This window comes from Danio rerio, chromosome 17 (assembly GCF_052040795.2).
Source record: "Danio rerio strain M-AB ecotype USA chromosome 17, GRCz13ab, whole genome shotgun sequence".
Taxonomy (NCBI): domain Eukaryota; kingdom Metazoa; phylum Chordata; class Actinopteri; order Cypriniformes; family Danionidae; genus Danio; species Danio rerio.
The window spans coordinates 54714153-54740847 of NC_141037.1; the positions used below are offsets into that span (position 1 = coordinate 54714153).

The 26695-nt window shown below is 37.7% G+C and overlaps 2 protein-coding genes and 2 long non-coding RNA genes across 6 annotated transcripts in view; 1 reads left to right on the forward strand and 3 right to left on the reverse strand.

The window, feature by feature from the left end:
• The window catches only part of daam2 (dishevelled associated activator of morphogenesis 2), a 155671-nt gene that overhangs the window by 74772 nt on the left and 54204 nt on the right, over window positions 1-26695 (forward strand). The window lies entirely within an intron of this gene.
• The window catches only part of LOC147840044 (uncharacterized), a 107498-nt gene that overhangs the window by 47983 nt on the left and 32820 nt on the right, over window positions 1-26695 (reverse strand). The gene's annotated exons all lie outside the window — the stretch shown is intronic.
• Window positions 5723-20545, reverse strand: lgals8b (galectin 8b). 2 transcript variants are annotated; one of them, XM_087291202.1, is made up of 8 exons: window positions 20352-20545; window positions 20056-20144; window positions 16385-16595; window positions 16083-16202; window positions 12968-12994; window positions 12741-12829; window positions 12504-12669; window positions 5723-10337 (listed from the first exon to the last, which is right to left on the reverse strand). In XM_087291202.1, exons 1-8 carry the CDS (start codon window positions 20388-20390, stop codon window positions 10188-10190), a joined length of 891 nt encoding a protein of 296 aa, XP_087147328.1. In that variant the 5' UTR covers window positions 20391-20545; the 3' UTR covers window positions 5723-10187. The 2 variants fall into 2 exon arrangements, with proteins under 2 accessions (XP_087147328.1, XP_087147329.1); XM_087291203.1 differs by lacking the exon at window positions 16083-16202 and having other exon boundaries at window positions 8452-10337.
• On the reverse strand, window positions 24695-25908 carry LOC147840045 (uncharacterized). The gene is made up of 3 exons (XR_015513952.1): window positions 25691-25908; window positions 25208-25300; window positions 24695-24834 (listed from the first exon to the last, which is right to left on the reverse strand). It is a non-coding gene; the product is annotated as an uncharacterized LOC147840045 (long non-coding RNA).

Consider the following 26695-nt stretch of genomic DNA (forward strand, 5'->3'; position numbering starts at 1 on the left):
TTTTTTTAAGGAAAAACTCACTTAATTTTGACTCATTATTTCTCAAAACAAGGCATTATTTTTTTCTTACCTAGATCATTCTTCTTGATTTAAGAATTTTTAGATATTTGGACTAGAAACGAGACAAAAAAAGCATTTTTTGCAGTGCAATAATATGTTTATATCCGTAGATGGCTTGATATGGACACGTGGCGCTAGTTTTTCATTTTTGTAGGTGAAGCTCTATGTTCCCTGACACTTAAAGAACTAAAGGGATGTCTGTAACAGAGCAAGGACTCCAAAAGCAAACTAAGCTGCATGTACCATAAAGGGTTGCGCAGTCATTCTGTCCTTTCCCATGTACAACAGCACACTGTGTACTCCTTAACCCTTGTGTGGTGTTCGTATTTTGGTTACTCGGTCAGTGTTCATGGGTTTGGTGGACCCAATAGAGTTTTGGCTTTTCAAAGTAACACTATCAAACTATTGTATGTTCAATTACTCAACAAATGTTTACTTAATCCAATTACAAGCCATATGCACAGCAAACATGGTTAATTTTTCCCATTTACCTTCCCATATTGATGAATTAATGTGCTTCTCGTTTTTTTTTTTTTTTGATGTTATGAAAAAAATAAAACCCACAGCCCCATTTGTTTTTTTTATACTGTTCCCACCATGGTCATGGTCATCATCATCAGAAGCTCCTCTCTCTTCCACAATCAATTGCAAGGCCCTCGCAGCAGATAATCTCTTGGCCATCTTGATCAGTTGTGATAAGGAACCACACTGGCAAAGTCTTAGGGTGCTTTCACACCTACACTTTTGTTTCGGAACGTATCTCCCAGTTAGCGCGGTTCGTTTGGCATATGTGAACAGGGCAATCGCACTCTGTTCCGTGCCAAAGTAATCGCTCCGAGATCGATTGAATGAGGTGGTCTCGGCTCGATTGAAACGAACCCTGGAGCGGATCGATTGCAGTGAGAAAGCGATCCGATCCGAGCGCGGTTATATCACAGTGTTTTATAGATATGTAATAAGCTTACGGCTATATGAAGAGAGAATTATGAGTAGGGCGGGAAGTTTTGCGAGTCTCCGGATGCCCGCAAACGAGTGATGATCTCCCGGTAATCTCGCGTCTCCCTCCGGTCCTCAAATAGGCATCGTCGCACACCCTTCTCACCCCTCCCTCCCTTCTCCCTCCACCCCTTCTCATCCGTCTCTCCTCAGACACGTCGCGCGCGCTCACCCTGTCAATCACCACCAAACCACCACCTCTCCTGACAGCTTAGCGGGACGCTGCAAAATAAACCCTGACACTCTGACTAATGTGAGGAGAGTTTACTCGCACGTGACTTGTTTTAGCTCTTTTGGTCCGATTAGAAACTTTGCAGTGTGAAAGCGAACCGCTCCAAGAGCAAAGAGCAACAATGTAACAATTGTTATCTCTGTTTCGGAACAACTGAATCGATTCACAGGTGTGAAAGCACCCTTATTTATAGTACTATGCCCTAAAATTACAGATGGGACAGCGTATGGGAAAATAAAGCTTCGTTCCCGCAAAAGAGAGGGTAAAATGTGTGGGAATGTAAGAGCAGACACTGTTGATAGTTGAATTTTCAACAATGTTGCAACTTTGTGCGGGAGCAGGAGGGGAAGAAAACAGCATCACCAGAAAAGAGGAAGACTGGACCTACACTTTAGAGACTTTTAGGGTGCTTTCACACCTGCCTTATTTAGTTCGATTGAATCGCACTAGAGTTCGTTTCGTTGTTTTCCAGCCGCAGCCGCGCTTCATTCTCGAAATGTATAGTTTGTCTAAAGCAGGGATACAATCAGCCAGCGCAGTCGTCCCTCCAGAGTAAAAACGACATTTTGTGTCTGCCGGTTTTGTTTACTTACGGGAGTTCATTGGCATTTTCCCGCACGTGAATTCTGACCAATCAATAAGCAGTTTAGGAAATATGTTCAACAACATCTGGCCAATGAGAGATGTGGATTTTGTCAGATGACTGCATTTTTGTTCGTTTCAACTGGTTCGGACCAAAGCCAATAGTGTGGTGTGAAAACGACCCAAAGTCGGCAGAAAATGCCACAATGTATCATTTATTACCCTTGGTTCGGCCCAAATGAAGCGAACTACAGATGTGAAAGCACCCTTATAAGACCTGGGTCCAGTAGACCTGAACACCTTGTGTGTAATGTAAATGTGTGGGGAGAGGTACATTATGCGGTCGTTGAAAATTTGTTCGGATTTATGTTCTTCACAGAAAATAAGACAAAGCTAGTGAGTTTCAGGTTGAAAAAAATAATTCATTATTTAATTTTTCTTTTGAAAAAAACTGAAAACGGGTCTCTCAGACCCGAACACCATACAAGGGTTAAATGTATTTTTTGTATTGTTTATGCTTTCAAGGCTGTACGCATACTAAATAGTTGTAGTCCTGCTTATTTTAGATCACTTATTTGTAGACTAATTGCTTAATCACTTATCATGAATTAGTGGTTTGTACATCCTTCAAAAGCGAAATTAAAATAATTTATTATTATTAAAATAATTTAGGTTGCAAACATTGTTTAGAGCACCTAAAGTATAAAACAATAATTTTCAACATTTTAAATAGCTGTATTAAGTTTTATTGCACATCAGTAGGTTCCCCCATGGCGATTCTATTTATAAGATATTTAAGAAAAGTCCTATATTCTGAAATAATTTGAGATGATGCATAGCTAGCAATATGGTTTTGCTTACTATATGAGTGTTTGAGGTGAGGTGATTATCACTGTCACATGACAAAAATTAATATAATTAGTATTGTCATCATTTGAAATGCAGTAAATGGTTAAACGTTAAAGCGGCGGACATCCTACAGTTTGACAAATATTGCTGCTATTGAACATTATAATGTACTTTTTAGGTTTTTAAGTGGACAATGTAGTTGTTTAGATTGCAACTATGCAGTTTATTTATAAGGATAGTGCCTATTTTAAAATATTTATAATTTATTAGAGACAGCGCGTCGGCGGCCATTGGTCTGCTATGTGTGCTTTAGCTGTATATCAGCACTGGTGGGAGGCGTGCGTTGGCGCCCCACCAGTGCTGATAAACAGCAATAGCGCACTGCTACGAGTGTGATATCGCGTTTATACAACAGTTCGACGGCACAATCTTGTATTTAAAAAATTAAATCTAACAGTCTAAAACCCTTTTGTATTAGAAACTACTTTCTTCCGCCATTCATTCACATCTGCAGCTGACGTCAGAACAGCAGAAGCCATTACTAATTCACCGTCACTTTAGAGCTAGTGTTTGAATGATTCCCTATAGCGTAATGTGAAGTAGCGTTCTGGTGTGTGACCCCCTTAAGGTGACAAACCGGCAAATTTTGCTGACATTTTAAGATTATAAGGCTGAACGTGACATGAAATGCCATCCGTCTACAGAGATTTCTCACCAGACTGCTGTTGTGTTTGCGATAAGGAGGGACAAGGTTGAATCCAGCTTCTTATTCACAGCTTCTTATTGACTCTATCCGGTCCGCCTTAAAACCACAAGGCTTCTGTTTTTCAGCTTTTTATTCGCAGTCATAAGTCATTTTATTCGAGAACACACTGAGCATGGCTTATTATGCGGTTCTGGCGCCATCTTGTGGATAGACAACGTCAACTGTCTTTGGTCTCCGATGAGCTCTCAGAAATTGTAAATATTTTAAAATAGGCACTATTCTTACAAATAAACTGCATAGTTGCAATCTTAACAACTACATTATCGACTAAAAAAGCCTCAAAAGTATATTTTGTTGTGTAACAGCAGTAATATTTGTCAAACTGTAGCGTCTGCTTGTTGCTGGTTGTATGTGGGCGGAGTAATAAACAATGGGTAAAGAGGCTGTACGGATACTGATATTACTTAAATATATCACAACTATCAGCCAATCAGATTCGAGATCCAGACAGAACTGTTGTATAAATATATATATATATATATATATATATATATTAGAGGTGTGAACCTATACTGGTCTCACGGTTCGGTTCGGTTACAATTATCATGCCTTCGATTCGGTTCAATTCGATGTTTCGGTGCATCACGGTGCATTGACAATGCTTTCCATATACAGTGTTATATTTTAGAGGAGAGGCTATAATAAGCTGTCTGTATAAACACACAGACACACAGCACCACACTGTCTTTCATTCAAACACAAACATAGACAGCACCAAATAAACAAACGCACACACACACACGCACACACACTTAAGCCCTCGCAACAGGGAGAGCTCGCGAAGAGCAGAGCAGAAAAACGAAAAAAAGAAGCACTTTTCCGACGGTCCCTTGCTGAGAGCTCCTCTCAGAGCGAGCTATCCCAGCTAAACACATGTTGCGAGGGCTTAAACGGAGCAGTGCTCGTAGTGTGGAGCGAAAAGAAAGAAAGACAGCTGTGAAACATAACCAGCTTTGTCTTTTTGTAGGAAACACACTTAAGATCTTTTTAGGGTAAGAGGTTTTTGAGTTATTGCCGTCTGTAACTGAATGTGTGTCAAGAATATCGAAAACAAAACCAACTAAACCACGCTCCTTTCTGGCGCCCTCCTGGATATACAGCGCCCTTAGCATTTGCCTATGGTGTCTATGCCACGGACCGGCTCTGAGTTGGCTGAGTGTTGTAAATTCTCGCGCTCACCTTCCTCGCGACAGAGCGCATAGGAGATCAATGACGTCACTACATAATAACCGGTTATTATTATTACTGAACCGATACCGAATTGTCCGCGTCTGCATCGCGGTGCACCAAAGAAACAATTAATTTTGACACCCCTAATATATATATATATATATATATATATATATATATATATATATATATATATATATATATATATATATATATATATATATATATTTATATTTATATATAGCACTACATGAAGATGTCCAACAATGAAGATAAGTTACTCTCGGATATCTGTACATTATCAAAAGTTGTTTTTCTTAGTTTTTGCTATATCACACCATAGGACATTTTTATGGGACAGTTTAAAAAAACAGTGACAAAACAGATAATTAGTGAGCCCTTACATCCTTACATTTTATCAAACATCACACACATACACCACTACATTAACATATTACTTTTTTTCTTACTGCAAAAACATTTTTACTGCATTTTTGTCAACGACCAATATAAATATTAAAAATAGTGCTACTTCCCTCATGCCAAATTAAATTGGGGTGTTTTAGCCTCTTGTTTGGCCTAGTATACCTACATTGTTCTTTTCATGAGAAGTATAGAATTCCAAATGCTAGAAGTTTTGTTTTTCAATTCCACAGAGTATTAAAGATTTTCAGTATTACTGTAAGTATTATTTTTGTATGTATATTTGTTAACTGTCCAAAAGAGGAAGGAAAAGATGTAGCTAGTTGCTCGATGCACTTTGTTTTGTAGGTAAACATTTATTCTTGCACCACAAACCCAAGAAGCCAAAGGATCATTTAAAACAATACATGCATCGATTAATTATGTATATTTTTGTAGGATTTAGACCTTTATTGAAGTGTTCAGAAATGTAATGAACTTTTCGTTTTTTCGCATTATTGTGGATTGAATATAGATATCACATGACACAATATATATAAAACATTGTAATGAATCAATAACACCAACCAAGATGCTATCACTCAATTTCAATCTATATATTTTTAAAAGTGAATAGTTTCCCTCTCATTTCTGATTTCTCCAAATATTGTGTGTCATGAATCATGTCACAACTTTGTATGTTCATGGAATGCAGCATCTGTGAATTTGGTCATTGCGCCAAGTTCGGTTTTAGAAGCTGATTTGAGAAGGGCATCACTAAAAATACATAGTTCTCAAATAATTTTGTAGACCATCTTAGTCATTTGACAAATAAGACAAGGTTCAAGTTGAATGTTTAACTTTTAGTTTGTCCTGTAAATGGAATCTGTATTTATTTGCAATATTTTGTTTGCGGTAATTTGTGTATACACAACAACATTTAAACAAAAACTGTATAAATGTACTGTAACTGATATTCGTGGCAGATGGTGTGTATAAGAATAACATGCCTTTCATTTATATATAATGGTTTGTTTATGGTCTGCACCTCAACCCCTTTACCTGACTTCATGTAACAATTTGCATTGTAAAATAAACTTGTTTCACTGAAATGAATCTAAACATTTGAATTTGTGTTACACTTCTGTACAGCTGGCTCCTAATGTCGTGCTACTGTATCAGGGACGTGCAGTCAGGGGAGGCAGTGCCTTAACTGTCATCATCCTCACCTGCCATCATAAGATGTATACTAAAAATAAAATAAGTATTTGTCCACTGATCTGAGCTATAAATGAAATTTCAGTATGATTCAAATGATTTTAATCATTTTCATGATCAAATTTGCTATATTTTGCATATCTCCTGCTCAATTACAGCGTAAGCAGCATAGAGATGTGACTTACGTCAGATTGCGCAATCCCGAGACCGTCCTCGCTCCAGCCCGCAGCTTGATGACGTATTTGACAAGGTCTGCTATGTAGTTGACGATCTCCTACACCTCCCTTTACCCTAAACCCAACCACCACAGTAGCATGGGCGGTACAAGGTCCGCTACGTAGTTGACAATCGCCTAGACCTCCCCCTACCCTAACCCAACCATCACAGAAGCATGGGCACTACCTCACTGGGCGGTACAAGGTCCGCTACGTAGTTGACAATCGCCTACACCTCTTCGTACCCTAACCCAACCGTCACAGTAGCATGGGCGCTACTTTCATGGGCAGTACAAGGTCTGCTTCGTATTTGACAATACCCTACACCTCCCCCTACCCTAAACTTAACCATCACAGTAGCATGAGTGTTACCTTAGTGGGCGGTACAAGATCAGCTACGTAGTTGACAATCGCCTACACCTCCCCCTACCCTAAATCCAACCGTCACAGTAGCATGGGCGGTACAAGGTCAGCTACGTAGTTGACAATTGCCTACACCTTCCCCTACCCTAAAGCCAACCATAACATTAGCATGGGCGCTACCTACGTGGGTGGTAAAAGGTCCGCTGCGTAGTTGACGATCTCCTACACCTCCCCCTACCCTAAACCTATCCACCACAGTAGCAGAGGCGCTAGCTTCATGGGCTTAACAAGGTCTGCTACGTAGTTGACGATCGCCTACATCTCCTCCTATCCTAAATCCAACCGTCACTGTAGCATGGGCGCTACCTTCGTGGGCGGTACAAGGTCTGCGATGTAGTTGATGATCTCCTACACCTCCCCCTACCCTAAACCCAACCGCCACAGTAGCAAGGGCGCTAGCTTCATAAGTGGTACAATGTCCGCTACGTAGTTGACAATCACCTACACCTCACCCTACCTTAAACCCAACCGTTAGAGTAGCATGGGTACTACCTTCATAGGCGCTACAAGGTCCGCTAGATAGTTGATGATCACCTACACCTCCCCCTACCCTAAACCCAACCGTTACAGAAACATGGGCGCTACCATCATGGGTGGTACAAGGTCCGCTACATAGCTGACAATCGCCTACACCTCCCTCTACCCTAAACCCAACCACCACAGTAGCAAGGGCGGTACAAGGTCCACTACGTAGTTGACGATCGCCTACACCTCCCTCTACTCTAAACCTAACCACCACAGTAGCATGGGCGGTACAAGGTCCACTACATAGTTGACGATTGCCTACACCTCCCTCTAGTCTAAACCCAACCACCACAGTAGCATGGGCGGTACAAGGTCCACTACTTAGTTGACAATCGCCTACACCTCCCTCTACTCTAAACCCAACTATCACAGTAGCATGGGCGTTACCTTAGTGGGTGGTACAAGGTCCACTACGTAGTTGACAATTGCCTACACCTAACCCCAACCACCACTGTAGCATAGGCGTTACCTTAGTGAGCAGTAAAAGGTCCGCTATGTAGTTGACGCTCGCCTACACCTCCTCCTCACCAAAACCCAATCGGCACAGCAGCATAGGCGTTATCAAACCCCTATAATTAGTCAAACACGTCATACCTCTGTTTTCTCTTGACTTCAGCATCCCTCCACCACCCCAACTCCACACTATTAAACCAGAAACCTTTTTAAATCTGAGGGGGGAGCAATCTGGAGCCGGGCTAGACACTGCACTCTGACCCTATCTCTCTCTATCATGATAAGGGGAATAACATGAGTTAGGGTGTCTTCTCGAGCTCAGAGCCCTCTCCCCGGACAGCACGCCAAATACGCATATTCTTTTCAGTCAAATATCTGTGAGCGTGAACTCGTGAAATATAGTTAAATTAGTATTAAATCTCATAGATGCATCAATAGGAAAGTTGTGAGTTGTCTAACGTCATTCAATGAACCTTTTAAATCACACAATCAATGCATATTTTGCAAACAAACCAAGCTAAGTTGACAGAATGCAGGTAATATACTAAGACAGGTACAAATTGGTTAAGAAAGATTTTTAATGTTTATTTTATAGTTCAGACTTTTTACAAACATAAAAAGAAGGCTTTTCGACCATATAATAAATGTGTAAATACCAGTTAACTGACTACTTCAAACTTTAGTAAATGACCATACATTATACTTATTTACATTCCAAAGACTTTGCACCTGAACAGGAGGCTCCTATAAATGCATATACAATGATTACAGCCATAACATCAGTGTGTCCAAGCCTTTTCATCGATAAAGATAAATGTTCCATTTTTTTAATTAACCCCTCATTCATAAGACAAAATATTATACAAATTGAGTGAGTAAAGAAAACGTGGTTTAAATATTGAATTTCTAGTTCTGGCTAATTGTAAAAAAAAAAAAAAAAAAATTTATTTAACCCCTTAAATTTGTAACTGTGTCATGATGCTGATGCAGTGGTTCTCAACCACATCCCATGCTACCATTTCAGGTGCTGGTTTCTCTGCTAATGAGCTGATGAGCTGAATCAATTCAATTTGATGCCATTTATCTATGATGCATACAATACCCGCATTCTGAAATAATACTTCACAGCAAACATAAACAATATGTCATTTTGCTCACAAAATACATCAATAAAAAAATATTTCTTTCTTTGCCTTTCCTCGTGGTAGTTTGAAGTTGTCGTAATTGAGTCATCAGATTTGATGGTACTATTGGTTCTTGGTTTTTTATGGTCTTCATAGCTGAAGAAACCCTGCAGGAAAGGGCCTGAAATCCTCTGATACTGCAAGAACTTCTTTGGAGGAGAAATTTGACTGTAGCCGACATTAAGCAACTGATCACAGACCACAGATTTTATTCTAGCATTAAAGGAATATTTTACTTTTACCCAAATTTGTTTCTGACATCCAAATTGTGGCTGAAATCACAAAGTGTGAGCAAGGCTTAACGATACATGAAAAATATCCAGTACTGCAGGGGCTCAGGAATGTGATTGAGGCCGTACTCACACTAGGTACAGTTGCCTCGAACTGGTCCAAAGCACGCTTGTCCCCCCTCCCATCTCCCCCGACGGCCCGCACTCACATCACAATCGGGCTTCGGCACGCTTACGTCATCGCTGCTGCGCTGTTCAGTGAGAAGCGCTCTCTCACTCAGCAGCACAGTGGGGATTTCTCTAGTTATATAGTGTCAGTCGTTTAATATGCAGGGACATGCAGTCAAATATTTCGCCAAACAGTCCTTAGGGATGCGGTGATATGCAGTCAGATATTTCGTCGAACAGATCCGCCACTTTTGGTGCTCATAAACAATCATAAAGCTCTCGTGCTGCAGGAATGAGGAGGTCTGCTGAAGGCGTGCAGCTGTCGTGCAGTGAGGGGTTTGCGTCTTTAATAAACTGCGGCAGTTTGCGTTCACTAAACAGTAAGAATGATTTAAAAATTTATATGAAACAGTCCCTTACTCTTAGTCTCGCTTTCAGTTTCGGCCCAAGTGAACCGCGCTCAGGCCCACCTCTTCCAACCGGGTCAGGGCCGGCCAAGTGAACCGTCCTTGAGCCCGATTCAAACGATCCGGGAAACAGGCCTGGGCACGGTACGGATGGCATATTTTGAGTAGGCCCTGAGAACCACTGTGCTAATGGCAAGAAATATTATAACACAACTACATTTATCTACTTTAAAACAACACATGGATGAGGAACACTGAAACGAGAAGGAGAAATAAATAAATAAACATCCAGATGTTGCATTATATCTCACCACAACTGAACATGTTGCAGTTCCATGTCACCCAGAATCTCCAGTTGATCAATGGAGCTTAAGTCCTGCACTCTGTGGTTGTAATCCAGCAGATGGGATCCATTAACTGCTATCTTAAACTGATGAAGCTGACATAGGATGATTATCTGAGAAGACACAAGTTAAAAAACAATTAGTTTTAGTGGTTTTTGTTTGTTTGTTTTGCATCCTTATGAATGCAATCACTGGCACAGCATTTTTTAAGATGATTATTGTTATTTAAGATTTTTCTCAGACTAACTGTTCTCAGATTAATCTGCCCTAGACTGATTGATCTCAACATGTTAGCAACATGGTTGAACAATTCAGAAACAAGTTAGCAAAAGATTAAAAATGCAGGCTATATGCTAAGACAAAATAGAATCAGGTTAGCAACATGCTAAACCAAATAAGAAAGTGCTAGCGATTGTATTGTTCCAAGGGTAATATTTTAAGACCATTTTCCATTCTAAGGCCAACATCTGACCTGCTTGTCTCTACAGTGCATCCGGAAAGTATCCATAGCACTTTACTTTTTCCACATTTTTTAATGTTTCAGCTTTATTCCAAAATGGATTTAATTCCCGTACACACAATACCCCATAATGACAATGTGAAAAAAAATTTTTTTTTAATTGTTGCAAATTTATTAAAAATAAAGAACCTGAAAAATCACAAGTACATAAGTATTCACAGCCTTTGGCGTGAAGCTCTAAATTGAGCTCACATACATTTTGTTTCCACTCATTATTCTTTAGATGTTCACCTGTGGTAAATTCAGTTGATTGGACATGACATGAAAAGGCATACACCTGTCTATTTAAGCCTCCAGGGTTGACAGTGCATGTCAAAGAACAAACCAAGCATGAAGACAAAGGACTTGTCTCTAGACCTCCGAGACAGAATTGTCACGAGGCCCAAGGCTGGGGAAGGTTACAGAAAAATTTCTGCTGCTCTGAAAGTTCCAATGAGCACAGCGGCCTCCATCATCCATAAGTGGAAGATGTTTGGAACCACCAGGACTCTTCCTAGAGCTGGCCGGCCATCTAAGCTGAGTGATCGGGGGAGAATTGCCTTAGTCAGGGAGGTGATCAATAACCCGTTGGTCACTCTATCTGAGCTCCAGCGTTCTTCTGTGGAGGGAGGAGAACCTTACAGAAGGACAACCATCTGTGCAGCAATCCACCAATCAGGCCTGTATGGTAGAGTGGCCAGACGGAAGACACTCCCCACCTGGAATTTGTCAAAAGGCATTTGAAGGACTCTCAGACCATAGGAAACAAAATTCCCTGGTCTGATGAGACTAAAATTGAACTCTTTGGAGTGAATGCCAGGCGTTACGTTTGGAGAAAACCAGGCACCTCTCATCACCAGGCTAATACCGTCCCTACAGTGAAGCATGGAGGTGGCAGCATCATGCTGTGGGGATGTTTTTCAGCAGCAGGAACTGGAAGACTAGTCAGGATAGAGGGAAAGATGAATGCAGCAATGTACAGAGACATCCTGAACGAAAACCTGCTTCAAAGTGCTCTTGACCTCAGACTGGGGCGACCGTTCATGTTCAAGCAGGACAGTGACCCAAAGCACACCGCCAAAATATCAATGGAGTGGCTTTACAACAACTCTGCGAATGTCCTTGAGTGGCCCAGCCAGAGCCCAGAGCTAAATCCTATTGAACATCTCTATAGAGATCTGAAAATGTCTGTACACCGTTGCTTCCCATCCAACCTGATGGAGCTCGAGAAGTACTGCAAAGAGGTATGGGAAACCTTTCCCAAAGACAGGTGTGCCAAGCTTGTGGCATCATATTTAAAAAGACTTGAGGCTGATGCCAAAGGTGCATCAACAAAGTATTGAGCAAAGGCTGTGAATACTGATGCACACGTGATGTTTCAGGGTTTTTTCATTTTTAATAAATTTGAAGAAGTGAGGAAATAAATGAATTTAATCAATTTTGAAATAAGGCTGTAACATAAAAAATGTGGAAAAAGTGAAGCTCTATGAATACTTTCCAGATGCACTGTATGATGTTCTAATCCAAAGATATTGCTTTTATTTTATTTATTTTTTATTATTATTATTTTGCAAAGGAACTCTTACTAGTCAAGTCTAAATTATTTGAAGAGTGTTTGACAGCTTTATTCTACAGAGCACACACGCATAAGGTGTCCATAAGGTCTATTTATGGATTTTATTCTAGATCAGTTAAACTAAATCATTGCATACCTTTTAGTTTATATTGTATCATTCAAATATATCACTGATTACTCATTGTTGCCAGTAGCTAGTGGTACCTCAAAGTAGTTTCCAGCTGAAAAGGGAAAGTACGGCAGTTCACGTTCCTCTGGACCCCATGACTGGCTGAGAAGAGAGTTCCTGATAAGCTTGCCAGATTTGATGTGTGAGTAAATGTGCAGAGCAATGTTGTTTGATTGGCCGCACCGCAGATTAACTGTAAAACTTGAGAAAAGAGAACACAAAGAAATTTGTGCCAATGCAAATAACTGAAAAAAGACAAGTTTAATAGCTACCTGTGAGGGAATAGGCTGATATGCCCTTTGATTGTTATTTGTTGTCCAGGAATGACTCCTCTAAGTAAACTTCCCTTGTAGGGTATGCTCTGCAAAATAACAAGATGTATTATGAACTTGCTTTCATTATATTAGCACAAAATGCTTTTTTTTTTTCATTATTAAATAAAGTATTTGAATTATTCCTGAAAATCAGCTAATGTCAGGTGTAGAGGTGCTGAACTTACTAGGTCACTTGAGTTGGAAAATATTGCCTGTGTAATAACAGAAAATATGTCATTGCAAATATAGTATTACAGTGAAACGTCACAAGCTTATGCCGAGTTCGGACTGCATGATTTTCAAAGTAGTCGTGTCACCGATGTTTTCACACTGCATGACTATCTGGGCTAGCGTTTTGTCGCTACTTTCTTCACACTGCAAGATGGATCGACGAACAGGGAGTTTTACACTGTATGACTTTAAAATAGGAAGAATCGCTGATAACTTTGTCCAAACTAAGTCTCACAACCAAAAACACGTAGTATATCTTTTGATTTATTAACTACAGAAGGAGAAAGGAGCCTTTACGGGGTAGAAAATATACATATTTGGCGACGCAGTGGCACAGCAAGTAGTGCTGTCGCCTCACAGCAAGAAGGTCGCTGGGTCGCTGGTTCAAGCTTCGGCTGGGTCAGTTGGCATGCATGTTCTTCCGATGGTCATTAATTCAGTCAGTCAGTCAACAGCAGCCTCTGGTGAGTTTACACGAGAACAGCAGGCAGAAATGACACTCGCAAGAGAAATTTGAGATCTCAAAAATCGTACACAGCGGCCTCTTGTGGATTCACAAAAACTGAACAAAAAAAATAAAAAACGTACCCCCTTGGACGTATTTCGCAGAAATATATATAGAGGTACATTTTTTAAAATGGATTGGTACCATGGGAAAACATAATGTACCTTTGGTTTTTAAAGCCTGCAGATACAATATTGTTCCTTCATCAAAGGTAAAAATCTGGTCTGTGAAGGTACCGCAACAGTGACAAGACAATTTGTACCATAACAGTGTCGAATGCGTTTCTTCAAGAACTATTAAAAGGCTTTTTGCTATACCCAAAATGTGTCAAATTTTTTGTTTTATAAAAAAAAAATAATTAAATACATTTATTATTTATTAATCATTAATGTTTTACTTTACAAAAAAGTTTATTTTTGTGTGAAAACACATTTAGAAGTTACAATAAAGAATAAAAAATACTTTAACATAAATTAAAAGATCAATTTTTGTATTTTAGAGCTTAATAATGAATGTTTATGAGTTTATTTATACATATGCTTATAAATGATTCATGTTTTAATATGGAAGTTATTCATGAAATCACTTTGCCTTTCTAGTCATTTTTATTTTCATAGTGTAATAAAGGAGTTGTCCAACACTTGTGTACCTTTTTTATGAGAACAATTCATTTCAATTGTACCATAAAAGTTACAGAACAGTGTCATATGAGGCCTTTTCTGTACTATATAAAGTACTAGGGATGTAACGGTATCAGAATTTCACGGTACGGTAATACCTCGGTATGAATGTCACGGTACGGTATTTATTGAATCATTTACAGGAAAAAAAAAAACTTTTGAAAATACTCCATAAAAGTGCCAAAAGTGTCAATGACATACAAATTAGCCATCTATCTGTTAGCTTTGAAACAGGAACTTCAATTTTAATAACAAAAAATTATTAAACCATGTAAAAAAATAAAGTTTCAATTTAGTATTGTTGAAAACTCATCACATTTAACATTTAATCACTCACTTAGATAGAGATGGGTTTAAAGAAAAATTATCATATAATTATAATCTGGTAAAAGCTGGTATCTCTGGGTATTTACAACGTCCCCTGCAACAGAAAAAACCCCTCTCATTTGGGACTGAGGTTTCTGGGACAAGAGAGATATGACTTGGCCCATGTTGACAGCAGTGGGTAACGTTGTGCATTGTCTTTCCCCCACTTGAGAAGACAAACCATGAGTGAGATAGAGGTCTCATGTCTGCATCAATCTGAACAGTGTGCTGTGTTTCTGCAGTCCCCATGACTGTTATTAGTCGTGTTCCCCAACTTGCAGGCACGTGCACACATAGGGCTCAACCTGTGCAGTGCACATGCCCTTTTTAGTCTTGGATAGAAAATGCCCTTCCAAAACGATCAAAAGTGCCCCCGCGACGCGACACAACCTCCGTCCAGTCCAGCCCTTCAGTAGGCGCGCGACAACACCTCTCTTGAGTATGCGCGCTCAACCCCCCCTCGGCGCTTTACAATACGCGCGCCACAACACAGCTGATCAGAACGCGCGCGACAGCACCGCTATTCAGCACGCGCGCGGCGACAACACCCGCTTTAGGTTCGATCATTTCCATCTTTTTTTCATCTCCGCTACTAGCAGCACACTCCATTTCCGCATTACTGGATCTGTAGCGACAACAGACCGCAAAGGATTATGGCCACGCCGGGGCTGATGGGAAATGAAGTTTCAGCTACCTCCCGTTCGCTTCATTCGCCTGAGCAAATTTTCTCTGAAGACCTATAGTTTTACCGAGTCATGCGACTTCGGTAATATCGAAAAAATTTAATATTGCGGTATGACGGTATTTACAATACCGTTACATCCCTATAAAGTACCATTTTTACAAAGGTACCTGCTTAAGGAACATTATTTGGTACCACTGTGTACCTTTTTTTCTTAGAGTGTAGAATATTCCCATTTTTGAGCATTGGTGACATTAATATTATGAATAACTATACAAAAGCACGCATATCCCTCATAACTGGATGCTCAGCCAAAAAAAACTGTCTGATGAAACATCACACGCTTTGTGTCAGCCGTTTTAATTTAATAAATTTGCACTTTTGGAGCTTTGGTGTTGCCGCCTTTGTTGAATATATAAATTGACATTAATAATATTGACCTTATTCTAAAATGCGGAAGTGCGCCTGTTATCGCGATTGTCTTAGAACTTCTGATTCAGTCACCTATGGGAGAAATGACTAGGAATAATAAACGGCAGAAAATGGTCAAACTGCATGCTCTACAAACTAATGTTTGCATGACTATACAGACTAAATAGAATAATATAATAAGAAAATATCAAATTGCAACATTAAGCAGTGTAACAAGCAGTTTTTAACGTCAATAAACGAATGGAAGTGAATGAGACCGGAAGTCTCGAGCCATAAAGTTTCAAATGGCAGCACCCGCTCGTCGGCGGAGAATAAGGTGAATACTAACAAGTGCAAAGTGGTCAAATTTGAAATAGTAAAATTAGGTGTGTAAAAATATTGCACCACAAATGTATGTCACTTACTGAGTCAGGGATAAAGCCAATGGCATGCACGTCTACGTTTCCAGATACTGAAAACGTGTTAACCATCTCAAGAGGAATCCTGTGTTTATATTCCAAAATATGAACACCATTTACTGCTACCTACAAGAGTAAATGAGTCACATTACGGTTACTTGACAAAACTAAATCATAACAAAACTAATCATATCTCTATATCTAAATTGTAATAATTACTAGAACTAATAATTCATATCAGTTCTAAAATACTTTAAACCTGAGTTTAACAAGCTACTTCAACAGTAGGCCTTATATTTCACACTCACTTTGAAAACATCGCAAAGTACCATGATGATCGTCTCAAATGACGCTCCTTGTTTAAATGGCATGAGGTCCACGTTTTCTTCTTTTCCCCAATTTTCATGATGCAAGAAGTTGCACACGATACGTGGAGAACTGCTGAATCGTGGATTAAAGTGAAATGCCACATCCGCCCGTGGCTTTGTACTGCAGCCACATGTCAAATCAAACTGAAACCTACGGAAGCACATACCATATTACAGTTAAGAGATGTATAGAGTCAATAGCAAAGAAAAATGTTTGGTCATTTTAATTGAAAAATAAAAACCCTGAATATTATTAACTAAATACGTAATTTAGAGAATAATAAGAATTTGGATAATAATAAAAAACTTAAAGTGGTTATTTTAAATATGTATCTGCAAATAATAATATGCCAGGGGTGGCCAGTCCTGTCCCTGTAGGTCTCCCTTGTCTAATCCTTATGATTTACCAAGGAACCAAGCCATTCTGGAAAACGTAAGAATACACTTGGATGGGTGCAAGTGTATATTTTGGGAGGCTGGTAAACTATTGGAATGGACCCTTCGCTAAGCCCCGCCCTCCTTAGTTGTTGTTGCTACGCCTGTCAAGCTTTCGTGCCTGGCACAGCTTTTTCGATGAGTGTGTGCCGGTTTCAGACATTGCCAGGGATATAATGTCATTTTTGGCGAACATGTGAGATATCCGAGAAAGCCAGAGAAAAAAGGACTGCAGTATGCATTACAGGGGTATATTCACCACATAGCAACCGATTAGAGAATAAATTAATCAAAATTGAAGCTAGCTTAGCCTAGCCGCCTCATATGCTAACCATTCAACAGCTTAGCTCATGCTCGGCAGGAGAGGTGACGTTTAAAAATAATCTAATAATAACAAATGAAACTGTGATTTCTCTATTTTTAGCCAAAAAGCCTGATAGATTAATTGGTGTACATTGAAAAATAGCGTTACTAACCGACGAGGAAACACACATGACAGTGCTTTTACATTTCATTCATAGAAAGAGCAGCCAGAAAGGGAAACTGATGGATTTGTGCCGAATAGTAGCATCATTGACACATAACAATGCACAGTAAGTTAACTATTACTGTCAGTATGTTTGTGTGCTCTTTATAAATGACTGAAAAACAGCTGGGGGTAAAGTATATTGACCGCAGCTGCTCAGTTTGTGATCATATCGGCTTTGTTCTGTTGATTTGTAATTTCAAATATTCGTAGCTTGAAATATATGGAAATATTAAGTTCAGTAAAGTTAGCAACAGATTCGCAGATTCGTATTTTCCGGATCAATAACTCATGTCATTATGAAATATTCGCTATTAGTATGACTACGTTACTAACGTTACCATCCCGTCCAAACTTTAAGGAGACCGGGTATCAGATTTGCACTATCCATATGTACTCGCTCGAAAGCTTGACAGAGCCCCTAAGCGTAGCTACAGTTGCTAAGCCACGATTGGTGGATGGGGGTTTTTGGGCGTGGCTTAGCGAAGGGTCAATTGCTCCGGTTACAATACAGCAACCTAAATACATACAATGTTGGATTCACAGGCTGGTTGTTAATGAAGGAAGTCATCAGCATTTTTTATTATTGAAAAACGTTTCCTCATCAGACAAACTCGAATGGGCTCTATGCACAGAACGTGTTTTTCACTTTAACTTCTGGTGAAAAGTTTATGTGAAATTTTAAATTTCGTAAGGTTGTTTTATCGAGAATGTATTTAAATTAAAATGTAATCTGTTAAATAGACGTAAACATTAACTTAGTTAAGCGTAAACTGAGATGAAATGCCATTTAAACACAATCGCCGTGAGGAACAGCAGTGCTGAATCATCAACTTCATTTTCCTTTCGGCTTAGTTCTGGGTCGCCACAACGGAATGACCTGCCTCTGTTTAAAACACTATGGTAGGATAAATATCCATATTTCAATGACATGGCATAGAAAAATACTATTTAATGCAATTTAATCTTATTCCGGCATTGAAGATGATTAATTTTTCACTGTTGCCCAATATGCGGCCCGCTGAACACTTTCATCCAGCCCGCGAGGGAGTTTTTAAAATGCTGCTTCTGAGTAACGGTTTGGTTTCAGAATTAATAAATTATTGATGCAATACAATTGAACGCCATGTGATGGCACTATAGCACACATTACAGTTATAGCAACCAGTAGAATTAGAACACACTCTCCAATATTAAAATGCACTCTACCGTTAATGACTGAAAAAAGAAAAAGAAAAATTGACTCTGAATGTTGTGTGTTTAAGGAGGAATGGACAACAAAATACTTCACCAATATCGGACAGAAAGTGGTAATGTATGTCTAATATGCCAAGAAAGTATTGCTGTTTTTAAAGACTACAATCCAAGTGGCCGATCACACCGAATGTGCATTTACGTTCTAAAAACTCGAGGTGCGGTGAACTGCGTTTTTGTTGACAAGTAAAAAGGAGCGCAGTGCACTTCTTTATGTCGCTGGGCAACGACTGAATCAGCTGGGTATTTTGCGAGAGTGTTGCTGTTGATATTAATATAACTTTATTTTCAGGCTCATTGTTCACATTAACACACTCATAATAACATGACTTTGAATAACAAAGACTAAGATTCTTCTTATGTTTTATCTCATAGTTTTATAATGACTGATATGAGCACATTAATACAAGCTCAAATAAGATTATTGTCAATTTGACTCAAATTACAGAACAATCGCTGCTTAAATGTTTATTTTTGTCATATAATATATTTTCCCTGCATACATCCACATTAAAAAGTTATTTTATTAAAGATTTGTGGTTTCATCAAGTTTTATAATGATTGATCTGTATATTTTAAAAGCTGTGCACATTATTGTAAATTTGACTGAATAGTAAACTTTAAGATTTATTTTAATGTGTTAATATGATATTTTTTCTATCAGACAATATATTTTCTATTCTCCACTGTAAAAAATATGACATTATTATTATTATTATTATATTTTATAAGGCATTATTTTTGTTGTATGATAATTGATAAGTAAATATAAATAGCAGTGCAAATTCATTTGACTTGTAAATTTGACTCAATAATAACTATTTTTAAAAATGTCATGTTAATGTGACATGTTTCTGTCTGATATTACATGTTCCATGCATACTGCCACTATAAATAAAAGTTATTTTTTTAAGGATTTGACATGTGGCCCTTCACTTGGTTTAAAAACTTGATGTGGCCCTCGGGTCTAAATAGTTTGCCCACCACTGGATTAGTGTCATTCAAAGGAGTTTGAACAAATGTATTAAGAAGATAAAAACAAATGCATATATATATATATATATATATATATATATATATATATATATATATATATATATATATATATATATATATTTTTTTTTTTTTTTTTTTTTTTTTTTTTTTTTTATATATACCTTTTACGCATGTCAACTTGTTCTAGGGGACTGCTGAAACCAATTTTTTTTTTATTATTGTTTACAATCTATAACAGGGGCACTTTCAGGATATTATATTGCTTACGTTTTAGCACTGTGTGTGCAACATTCAAACAGTCCCCAAAGCAGCCTAGACGAGTGTTTACTACCAAGGTTGGCTGTGAACCACGCATTTATGTAATTTAAGAGCAGCGAATGTTTTGATGTATGGACTTTACCTGTCAGCATCATTTTGAACACACCCCTGTATAATAATCATCTCTCCTGGGTGAAGACCATTTGGTATATTCTCAGTGAAAGGGACTGTCTGGGGAAAATCAAAACAAATAAACAACGTTCAGAACAAAATCCATCCGCAGAGGGGCTTAACGTTACTGATATGCGCGGAAAACAAGACCGCTTCAAATCCATAGACAAATGCTTGTGAGAGGATGAATTAGCACATAGCTAACGTTATTACTGTCCATTATGGTCAGTTGAATAAGGACGTCTCAGATTTAAATCAGTTGCTTACCGGATTGAGAATAGTCCGTTTTGTATTTGCCACTGACATTTACTCTCGGTATGTAATAAAACGGAACGTAAGTCAAAATAACGCAGCCTTGTCAAACCCCCGTTTTCTCTCCCAAAAGAGTGATATGATATGCTGAGCCTGAAAGCTGCTGCTACAGCATCTTCAGCATCAAGAGGTACCGACTGGACAACAATGAAGCAACGCGAGATATGCAGTCTGCTACTGCGGTCACGCCATCTGCGGTTCCGAGAAGGACGGACTACTCAGTCAGTGTTGCGCGTGTTCAGTGCTCTGCGTTTCATAATGTTTCAGTTCTGTTCGCGTAAATCAGTTCAAATTATAGGGAATCAAAAATGATCACCTTTATTCATAATATTCATGACTTACGTTGGCTATGGTATTATTCTTTTGTTTTGCTGTAATTGTGTTTTATTTGTGCGTTTAAAATTAAATTAACAGCATTTAAAATCATAAGTTTTGCTGCCATAACTATTCACATTCCTTTTCATATTCACAACCTGCTATTAAGGTGTTTACTGTGTAATCGTGACTGTTTTGTTTATGTTGTCCTGTAAATATTTTCTTTTTTTAATGTGGAATGTTGCTAGTTAATAACATTAATTATAATGTTGAATTAATTATAGTTTATTTCCTTTTCCTTACCTATTAGGTCCGTGTATCATCCGTTCATTTGATTATTCCTTTTTCTAATGTCTCGTTTTCCAAAATAAAAGGAATAATCAAATGAACGGATGATACACGGACCCTATTAGATGTCAATATAGTAACTTGACAAAATGTAAAATACTGCCTTATACAATCATAATTGGAAAAAAGTTTTTTTTTTTTTTTATCTAATTGTTTTCTGCCAACCACATGTCCAAATACCACTGTGCTCACTTTTTATATCATATTACTGTTTTATTTTTAAAATTAGCTTGCTTAAATCATGGGGAAAAAATAATCATTGTGGAATTAATCATTAATGTATGATTAGTTATTAATGATTAGTTGTATGATTAGTTGATTAATGTATGAGTTATGCATATACAGTTGAAGTCAGAATTATTGGCCCCCCTGGATTATTAGCCCCCCAAGTTCTGTTAAGGAGAGCAGATTTTTTTTAACACATTTTTAATCATAATAGTTTTAATATCTGATTTCTAATAATTGATTTATTTTATATTTGCCGTGATGACTACATAATATTTGACTAGACATTTTTCAAGACATTTCGATACAGCTTAAAGTGACATTTAAAGGCTTAACTAGGATAATTAGGTTAACTAGGCAGGTTAGGGTAGTTAGGCAAATCATTGTATGTCAATGGTTTGTTCTGTAGACTATCAAAAAAATATATAGCTTAAAGGGCTAATATAATATTTTATCCTTAAAATGTTTATTAAAACATTTTACAGTTTTTCTCGATTGCTTGGATGCAGTTGTCAACTGAAACTCCACATTTTCAGAACAGTTAACACACAGGCCTAAACAGCGGCACTCATGGTCAAAATGACACATTTTGCTTGCAAAAGGCACATATTGTGTCAAAACATTTAACATATGCAACAAAAGCTAGTTTTACCTTCAAACTACACAACTTGCAAACAAGTATATGAGCTCTTTCAATTAATCATTACACAATGGACAACAAAATACAAAATACAGAACTCAAAAGGCACCACCATTGCTTGCCATTGTAGCTTATAGCCAATGGCATTTGTTGTCTCTATTTGGGCTGTCAAATTTGATTTTTTGCAAAGAATTGGATCAAGAATAAGATGTGCTTTGATTGAATATATATTGAATTCATGACATTTTTCAAACTGTGGCTGAAAACTGAAATACTGTATATAAAAAAAACAGACAAAAGTAATAAAATACTGTAAATATTAGAGAAAACACATGTAAACTAATATACAGTCAAATCTATTGGGAGTATAGGACATAGCCATATTGACCTCCTCCATCAATGCTGGCACAGAACAACACAGACCTTCCATAGTTTTTATAAGGTTTGCAGAATGATGGCTAATTGAAGATTTGTGTGAAGGAGTGTCAAACCGGTGCTTCAGTGATTTCATACTGATGTTGGTAGTTTTTAATAGTTAGGAATAGATGGTTTCTGTTTGGTTACCAAAACTAAAACAATGGAGTTTGGACTGCTTGAATGACATCTGTGTTGACTGTTTGGAAAAATGGTGGGGAAAATGTGTCAACCCAATGAGAAAGGGTTTACACATTTGCAAGACCGGTCCTCTGCTCTGCTGGGATAGTGATAATGAAAATGAAAAGGAACCTAGTTTCTTTAACCAGGTCAAAGCAAACTAGAAAAACTGTAATAAACATTTTTATTAAAACATTTTATTAAAATGTTTATTAAAACATTTTAAACTGCTTTTATTCTAGCCGGAATAAAAGAAATAAGACTTTCTCCAGAAGAAAAAATATTATCAGACATACTGTGAAAATTTCCTAAGGAAATATTGAATAAAGAAATAAAATTCAAAGGGGGGCAAATAATTCTGACTTACCGGCTGACAGCTTACCTCCATATGGACAGCTTTCCTGCTGTTGCCAGTTTGTCCTGTTCGCTTGCCATGTACGTTGGCGGACTTAAGAAGCAGAAAGGAGTTGACCATGATGACGGGATTTGATTCTGGTGAAGAATGGTATGGAAGTTTTTTCCTATCAAAATTAAAATGAAAATTCAAATGCTTAAAAGATCAAATGATAAATCAAATGCTCAAACTATAAATCAAATGCTCCAACCGACATTGCAAATGATAAATCAAATCCTCAAACTGACTCTGCAAATGATAAATCAAATGCTCAAACGGACTTTGCAAATGGTGAATCAAATCCTCAAACCGACTCCTCAAAATATAAATCAAATCCTCAAACTGACATCGCAAATGATAAATCAAATCCTCAAACTGACATCGCAAATGGTGACTCAAATGCTCAAACTATAAATCAAATCCTTAAATCGACATTGCAAATGGTGAATCAAATGCTCAAACGACTCCGCAAATGGTGAATCAAATGCTCAAACAGACATCGCAAATGGTGAATCAAATGCTCAAACAGACATCGCAAATGGTGAATCAAATGCTCAAACAGACATCGCAAATGATAAATCAAATGCAAATGAGGTGTCAATCAACCAGCATAGGCGGAGCTTTAAGGCGGAAGAGTTTGTTGTTGACAACAACCGGTAGCGCTACGGCTTTTTCAAGGCGTTCAGATTTGCGTGCACTATTCCATGTCGTATCCGTATAAACTCGTGAAAGAGAAAGCGAGAAATCTCCTAATGCTTCTGTCCACATTCTGAAGTGTTCATCAGATGGGTACATCTATCACAGGAGGCCACGAAAAACCATACGGAAAGATGATGATGCTACGTCACATTGTGGAAAACTGGATGGATTTAGACTTCTTACATGCAAGTAATTAAATCCAGAAAGACGGTTCCTTGAGTTAAGTTACAGTAAAATAGCAATAGTTGAGCTACTGTACAGTGAACTGTAGAATTACTGAAAGTGTAAAGATGCTTTACAGTATATTTATTTTATCTTGCTGTAAATTATCATGTAGGAACTTCTGTAAGCACATGACGTTTCAAACGTTAATTTACATAAAGACGATTATTCAATGTGTGACAGAAAAATATAGGAGGTATAGCAGATTAGCAAATTATAACATTAAACAGACGTCTGAGTGATTTGTTTATGCTGATGTAGAATGCACTTTTGTCAATACAGCTTAGGTGAGATACATGTAATATTAATACAGTAATGTTTTCTTCTGTTCTTTTGGTGATACATTTATGAAAGTATAATTTTGAGCACACAAATCACAGAGGTAACGTGACTCTTGTCTGGTTGTTATAGAGAAGGAAGCACACATGTTTGTGTGTTAGCTGATGCAGAGTGACTGAACAAATGCTACCATCATATTTGTTTAATATTGTTGTTTCAAACTGCTATTACAACAATTTCTTTAATGTTGATTTATATGCCATTTCTGGGCTGGAGCAGGACTTGCAAGGCAAGAAAACAGAGAAAACCTGAATTCAAAACATGAAGTAAGATCATGTTATTACTTCCAATTCAGAACTCAAATGAAACTCAAAAAGTGTGCTGTTAAATGACTTCTTTATTAAGAGCTTTGCATAATCTGAAATGTCCTCAGACTGGTGTGTGCAGTGATGATGATGAAGAACAGCAGTGTGCTGATGAAGTAAATGTTGAAGATGCTGTAGTGCCATGGACAAGACCCTGCATCCCTCCACCTGCCTGCGTGTCCTCATCTGAGCCAGATGCTGGTGTGGTCTCTTCATCTTCAGTATGAATCGGTTTCTCAGGCATGGACAGCCTCACCTCACAACTCTGTTCCAGTCTGACTGCAGCACTGATGGGATGTGATGGCAAAAACAAGTGAAGTCCAGAAGTCCAGCATGCAGCAGAACATGGGGTTTTGTCTGAAATACATGATTGTTTGAATAAGTTTGAATAAAGCTTAGTTTCGTATCTTGTTGACTTGTATTTATTTATCATGGTTACTATTATTAATTCTTTTAATCATACATTCATATTTTCTTTAATTGTTGATGAATACATTAATAATTTCAATAATGTATAACTACATTATTTCATTTTTTGACTGGAAATTAAGATGTACTCACCTTGGCTACATTTGTCTAGTGACTATTCATGCATAGCTGTGTGTGTGTGTGTGTGTGTGTGTGTGTGTGTGTGTGTGTGTGTGTGTGTGTGTGTGTGTGTGTTTGTGAACAGCATTTATTATTTTTGTAAGTGTTGGGGTGGGCTTTGCAGTCTAGAGTAAATACTCACATTTTTCGAGTGTAAAATTTCTCCAAAGGAAGATCTTCAAGCAGCTGTCCGACATCTTTGTGCAGATGTACCAATGTGCCAACATTAGAAAGGCTATCAGGTAGGGTTATCAAGTTACTGATGGTAATAGGTGTTATTGTTCCGTCCCTGCTATTTTATTTGTATTATTATGGGATTGTTATCAATAACAATTATTATTAATCATTATTATGCAGAAATAAAAATTTCATACAGGCTTAGGGAAACATTGCTGTATCTTAACAATTAACATAAACAGCAAAAACAGAACAAATGTAATAGATTTTCTTTTGATATAAGAATATATGATTATATAATCAAACAAGACTGGAAAACTAACTTTAAGCATGTTCTACATGTGAATAAAAAAGTTACACAATAAAGGTAACAACAAATTAGGTTACATTTGACAAGGATATCTTATGTAATAAAATATTATTTTAAATTAAGGTTTAATAAACCTACCATTTATTTAAAGTTGCGCTTAACGTCAGTTATGTAACTTTTTTTTATCATCTTGGTTATCGTATGGTTTTCGTGGCCTCCTGTGATAGATGTACCCATCTGATGAACACTTCAGAATGTGGACAGAAGCATTAGGAGATTTCTCGCTTTCTCTTTCACGAGTTTATACGGATACGACATGGAATAGTGCACGCAAATCTGAACGCCTTGAAAAAGTCGTAGCGCTACCGGTTGTTGTCAACAACAAACTCTTCCGCCTTAAAGCTCCGCCTATGCTGGTTGATTGACACCTCATTTGCATTTGATTTATCATTTGCGATGTCTGTTTGAGCATTTGATTCACCATTTGCGATGTCTGTTTGAGCATTTGATTCACCATTTGCGATGTCTGTTTGAGCATTTGATTCACCATTTGCGATGTCTGTTTGAGCATTTGATTCACCATTTGCGGAGTCGTTTGAGCATTTGATTCACCATTTGCAGAGTTGTTTGAGCATTTGATTCACCATTTGCAATGTCGATTTAAGGATTTGATTTATAGTTTGAGCATTTGATTCACCATTTGCGATGTCAGTTTGAGGATTTGATTTATCATTTGAGGAGTCGGTTTGAGGATTTGATTCACCATTTGCAAAGTCCGTTTGAGCATTTGATTTATCATTTGCAGAGTCAGTTTGAGGATTTGATTTATCATTTGAGGAGTCGGTTTGAGGATTTGATTCACCATTTGCAAAGTCCGTTTGAGCATTTGATTTATCATTTGCAGAGTCAGTTTGAGGATTTGATTTATCATTTGCAATGTCGGTTGGAGCATTTGATTTATAGTTTGAGCATTTGATTTATCATTTGATCTTTTAAGCATTTGAATTTTCATTTTAATTTTGTTAGGAAAAAACTTCCATAGAATGGTTCCAGAAAACAGGTAAAACAAAAACAGAATCCAAAAACTAAAGTAAACAAGTAAATAACAGGGTGAGAATGTGATAAAACTTGGTAAAATTTGGA

What these genes read in the sequence shown, in the direction of transcription:
- lgals8b (XM_087291202.1), bottom strand. Translation starts at nt 20,390, where the DNA reads ATGTCAGTGGCAAATACAAAACGGACTATTCTCAATCCG. An exon ending in AACGGACTATTCTCAATCCG is followed by an intron (nt 20,145 to 20,351) that starts GTAAGCAACTGA and finishes GATTTTCCCCAG; the next exon opens with ACAGTCCCTTTCACTGAGAA. An exon ending in TTGGCTTTATCCCTGACTCA is followed by an intron (nt 12,995 to 16,082) that starts GTAAGTGACATA and finishes GTTATTACACAG; the next exon opens with GCAATATTTTCCAACTCAAG.